Raw genomic sequence first — 5,349 nt, forward strand, 5'->3', positions numbered from 1 at the left:
TCTTTGCATCTGTCCAATCACAAAGCAACTTTAACAGCCAATCAGCGACCTAAGTTTTCACCAATCAGGGAACAGGGCCGAAGCACGGCCTTTGTGTCGGGAGATGTCAGAGCGTCCGCGAAGGCGCCCGCCAATAGAAAAAGTCGTTGGTGTATGCAAATAAGGGTTCTATGACGTAGAGACGCAGCGTGAAGCGTGAGTATAAATAAGGAGGCGTCGGGGGCTTTGGAGCGCAGAGCGGTTTGGTCGTTCGTTGGGGTAGTATCGTCCCTCAGCTCGCCAACTGCAGCTCTTCACTGGGCAACAGCGGCGGCGCGGTGGTCCGAAAAACGGCCTGAAACTCCGGCTTTGGGTAAGTTCGCATTCGCGGGTCCGGGTTTCTTCGTGATTTGAGGCTTCGGCCGCCGTCGGTTTTACAGGCCGCGGCCGTTGAGGCGGACTGTCGGGTGGTGGGGTGCCGCTTTCCCGGCGGCTGACAGGGGAGGTGAGGTCAGAAGCTCTCCCCGCTGGGTTTCTTTCCGGCCTCGATTACTTCTTTTTCCCGGTGATTCAGAGGTCCGGACGCCGGGTTCCGGGCAGCCAGGCCTCCGCCCGTCGAGGGAGGGAAGTGGCTCCTCCCCGCCTCCCCCCCCCCGCGCCCGGGGGAGGCGGCTGCTCCGCGAGCCTGAGTCATTAGGGGAGGGGGAGGAGGCGGACGGCCGTGCCCTGGGCCGGCGGCGGCGGCGGGCCGAGGCGGGAGGGCGGGCTTGGCGGGCCCGGGCGCGGGGCCCTCCCCGCCCCACCCCCACCCCCGCCCCCGGACGCGAGCGGAGGACGGGGGCCGAGCCAAGCGTCCTCGGGCCTCAGTCTTGACTTCCCGCGTTGTCTTTCTCGAAGGTGAGAGAAAATGGCCCGAACCAAGCAGACTGCTCGTAAATCCACTGGTGGGAAGGCCCCCCGCAAGCAGCTGGCCACCAAGGCTGCCAGGAAAAGCGCGCCCTCTACCGGCGGGGTGAAGAAGCCCCATCGCTACAGGTAGGCTCGGCTGCGGGGAACAATGGCCTGGCGGCGGGCTGCCCGTGTCCCTGCGCCTGCCCCTCCCGGGGGCACTTTTTTTGTTTTTTTTTTCTTTTCCTTTTTTTTTTTTTTTTTTTAAACGCTCTCTGCTCTTTCCAGGCCTGGCACTGTGGCTCTTCGAGAGATTCGTCGTTATCAGAAATCCACTGAGCTTCTCATCCGAAAGCTGCCTTTCCAGAGGTTGGTGAGAGAGATTGCCCAGGATTTTAAAACGGACCTGAGGTTTCAGAGTGCGGCCATCGGTGCGCTTCAGGTAAACAGGAACAAAGGGGTTTTGGAGCCCCAGGGCCAGGGCTGGTTTGGTTTCTCATGGACCAGAGTTAATGGTGTGGCTCTTGTCCTCCACAGGAGGCTAGTGAAGCGTACCTGGTGGGTTTGTTTGAAGATACCAATCTGTGTGCCATCCACGCCAAGAGAGTCACCATCATGCCCAAAGACATCCAATTGGCTCGCCGGATACGGGGAGAGAGAGCTTAAGTGAAGGCAGTTTTTATGGCGTTTTGTAGTAAATTCTGTAAAATACTTTGGTTTAATTTGTGACTTTTTTTGTAAGAAATTGTTTATAATATGTTGCATTTGTACTTAAGTCATTCCATCTTTCACTCAGGATGAATGGGAAAGTGACTGTTCACAGATCTCAGTGGTGCGCACTGGGCTCAGGAGTGACAAGTTGCTAATATGCAGAAGGGATGGGTGATACTTCTTGCTTCTCATGATGCATGTTTCTGTATGTTAATGACTTGTTGGGTAGCTATTAAGGTACTAGAATTGATAAATGTGTACAGGGTCCTTTTGCAATAAAACTGGTTATGACTTGATCCAAGTGTTTAACAATTGGGGCTGTTAAGTCTGACCATACATCACTGTGATAGAATGTGGGCTTTTTCAAGGGTGAAGATACAAGTCTTAACCACAGTGTAACTTACAGTTTCCTTAAGAAAAAAAAAAAAAGTAAACCTGGCAGCTATAGAATACACTATGTGCATTTATAATAGCTATTTTATATATTGTAGTGTCAACATTTTTAAATTAAATGTTTTACATCCACAAGTGGTGGGGAGTCTTGTCATTAAGGTGTGTATAATTTAGAGTCCAGTTGGTTTTCTCCTAACTAGACTGCACTTGTTTTCATAGTTTAATGCTGTATGCATATTAATACCTTGCATAAGTCCTCATTCTACCACATGTTAACTAACCCTCTAGCTGGTAATGCAAACACTAACGGAGATTTTATTTATAAGGGCTCTAGAATAAAAGTTATTCGCACCAGCATCATCTGTTACTAATCTAAGCTAGTTAGTGCAGCTTTTCATTGTGTTGTGGTTGATTTCAAAGCTAGGCTTGAGGATTTTGAGGATTTTTTTTTTTCTCCTTTAGAGGAAATAATACCAAGGTTTGTTCTTTTTCTTGTGGAGTTTAGTGTAAACCTGAATGGGGGAAGAGCGTTGCAGATGCAGCTGATTAGCCCGGTGCTGATTCGAGGTGGTGTTTCGTTAGGTTACTTCTGGTGACTGTCCTAGGAAAATCCCTTTTCTAGAGATGGCCTTTCAAATTCATCCTTCTATTGGAGTTTTTAGGTCAATTATGTATGTTGACTAAATTTACAAATAAACTTGTTTATCCAACTAAGTGTCAAAAAACTAAATTGACTGTATAAAGCTTTTAATACACCCATTGTCCTAGGTTCATATATATTCTGGTGTTTGAGCTTAGATGATTTCAGCTTTTTTGCTTGGTAGATGAACCATTTATACGCAGAGATAATTTTAGCATGTTGAACAGCCCTTTGCTCATAAATGCCATGATAGGGGCTGAGATGTATCTCTGTGGTGTGAGCACTTAACTAGCATGAAGCCCTTGGGTTTGGTCCCCCAGTGCTGCACAAAAGCCATGATGCTGCTGTATTTGTAGTCTGTGGCATGCTCCCTGCCCTCGCCCCTTTAGTGTTAAGAACAAAAAGTAGCTAAATTTTATTATAAAAAAAGACTTGTCAGGGCCAGTTTCAAATGTGTTTGTGGATCCTTGAGGTAGGCTAGGGTTCTGTGTGCAAATTAACCTAGGCTGGCAGGGAGTTTGTGGTCTCCAAGCTACTTTCAGTACAAAACCAGTTTTAAGCAAGGAGAACACAAGCTTACTACATGGGCCATGATGCATGGTAGTGTATGTCAGCATTTGGGAGTGGGGGGGGCGGTTCTTGTCCATAGCTCGAGCCACACAAAAGTGTAGTGTGTGAACAACAGTCAAGACAAAAGGACAGCCAGCTGCTGTTTTAAAAACACTTGGCAGCATGGCGTTTTTGCTGGCCAATTGGAAATAAGAGTCACTTGAACTATTCTACCTGGGCTGGTCTCAAACTCTAGGTTTTAGTGTTCTGACTAGTTGGGATTAAAGGGAAGAGCCAGTGGCACCTGGCTTAAGGCGTTTATTTAAATGAGACTTGGTCAGTTTCAAATTCAAAAGTGCTTAAGATAAGCTGGATAGAAGAGTAGGTTTAAAAAAGTTGAATCCAATACAACGAACACTTGTGACAGTTTCCTCATGCTTCTGAGTGACACTGAAATCCTAGATGTTGGAATGGGCTGTGCTCTGGAGACGCAGTGTGAACAGATGAGGACCATGGGAATTTGCTGATTTAACTGGTAACCCAAGTGGGTAACACCGTTGATCCTTAGCCCCAGTCTACAGCCTGAAGTTAGAAGGCTCTAGGGTAGCTTGGAAGCTACTACATAAAAGAATAGTGTAACTTTGGCTCTTCCACACTCCCATGAGGTCACTTAACCCAGAACACAAATATTTTTTTGGTTCTAGGAGACTGCCCCTCCAGGATATCCCTGAGTAAGGGCAATGGACTGGAATCTGTAAGGAAGAAAGCAAAAGTTGGAGCTGTTGAAGGTATCCTGTGCCCATGATGGATGAGATAAAAATAAAGTTTTGGAATGCAGATTTTTTCATCTTGTTAATGGTTTTCATTCAAATGAGTTGTCTCACAAATTTGAAGCATTTGGAGAGCCCAGCCTGAGTCAGGGTGTTGGATGGAGGAAGCACATTGATTAGTTAGGTGGGGTAGGTAGATGACTGTTCTTACATGGCACTTGTCACTGAGGACACTGCTAGTTTATTTCCATGGAATTGTTGTATAAATAGTGCCTGTGTTTATGTCTAACTGCCTGGTTTGGCAAATTATATGGTTATCCAACTTACTGCATGTCCATGTGCAATGGGAATCCACTGATTTTTTTGGTGGGTGGGAGAGTCCTGGGGCTTGAACTTGGCCTGGGGAGCTGTCCTTGAACTTGTTCTGTCCAAGGCTAGTGCTCTACCACTTGAGCCACAGTGCTGCTTCAACGTTTTTTTTTTTTCCTAGTTCATTAGAGTCTCAGATCTTAGTCTCTTGATTGGATTACAAGCATTAGCCACCAACACTCAGCCCAGAATTATTTTTTCCCCATGTAGTCCTGGGGCTTGAACTCAGGGTCTGGGCACTGCATCGTCTCTTGAGCTTTTTTTGCACTGTCTCGAGCTTTTTTGTTCAAGCTTAGTACTCTACCACTTGAGCCACAGCTCTACTTTTCAGTGGTTAGTTGGAGATAAGGAGGAGCTTCATGGACTTGCTGCCCAGGCTGGCTTCACAACAAAATCCTCAGATTTCAGCCTGTAGGATTACAGGCATGAACCACTGGTGCCCGGCACCAATTTTGTGTGTGTGTGTGTGTGTGTTTTGGAGGGGCTTGAATTTGGCCTAGGTACTGTCCTTGGGCTGCTTTTTTGCTCAGAGTTAGTACTTGAGCCACAGTGCCACTTCTGGCTCTTTCTGTCCAGGCTTGGCTTCAAACCCTAGTCCTCAGAGATCTCAGCCTCTTGAATAGCTATGATTACAGGCATGAGCCACCAACACCCAGCTTCATTAGGACCTCTTGATAACTTTCAGCCTCCCTGGCTCCTGGCTCACAGTGTATGGTTTAGGAGCCATGAGTTAGAGAAAGAGGCCAGCAAACAAACACCCCATGGCTGGGCACCGGTGCTACCTATAAGCTACTCAGAATGCTAAGATCTGGAGAATCAGAAGTTGAAGTCAGTCTAGACAGGTAAGTCCACCAAAACTCTACCTCCAAAGTAACCAGAAAAGGCCATGTTAGGGGCATGGCTCAAGTAGTAGTGCATCAGTCAAGCACAAAGCCCCAAGTTCAAATCCTGGTACCAGTTAGGAAAAAAATTACCCTCTTGACCTTAGCCTTATGTCCCTCAGTCCTTCCTCTTCCCAACCAGGGACCCCACTGCCACGTAGCCCCCAAA

General features: G+C 47.4%; 1 protein-coding gene across 1 annotated transcript; it reads left to right on the forward strand.

Annotated features, from left to right (window-relative positions):
- The first annotated feature begins 218 nt into the window (after nucleotides 1–218).
- H3-3b (H3.3 histone B) lies at nucleotides 219–3,999 on the forward strand. Its single transcript, XM_069992998.1, has 5 exons — nucleotides 219–352; nucleotides 877–1,014; nucleotides 1,156–1,309; nucleotides 1,405–1,533; nucleotides 3,865–3,999. The coding sequence occupies exons 2-4, from the start codon at nucleotides 887–889 to the stop codon at nucleotides 1,531–1,533; spliced, it is 411 nt and encodes a 136-aa protein (XP_069849099.1). The 5' UTR covers nucleotides 219–352; nucleotides 877–886; the 3' UTR covers nucleotides 3,865–3,999.
- Nucleotides 4,000–5,349: the final 1,350 nt, after the last annotated feature.

Source organism: Dipodomys merriami, unplaced genomic scaffold (assembly GCF_024711535.1).
Source record: "Dipodomys merriami isolate MVZ:Mamm:240054 unplaced genomic scaffold, mDipMer1.0.p SCAF_42, whole genome shotgun sequence".
NCBI classification, from domain to species: domain Eukaryota; kingdom Metazoa; phylum Chordata; class Mammalia; order Rodentia; family Heteromyidae; genus Dipodomys; species Dipodomys merriami.

What these genes read in the sequence shown, in the direction of transcription:
- H3-3b (XM_069992998.1), top strand. Translation starts at nt 887, where the DNA reads ATGGCCCGAACCAAGCAGACTGCTCGTAAATCCACTGGTGGGAAGGCC. An exon ending in AAGAAGCCCCATCGCTACAG is followed by an intron (nt 1,015 to 1,155) that starts GTAGGCTCGGCT and finishes TGCTCTTTCCAG; the next exon opens with GCCTGGCACTGTGGCTCTTC. An exon ending in CGGCCATCGGTGCGCTTCAG is followed by an intron (nt 1,310 to 1,404) that starts GTAAACAGGAAC and finishes TGTCCTCCACAG; the next exon opens with GAGGCTAGTGAAGCGTACCT.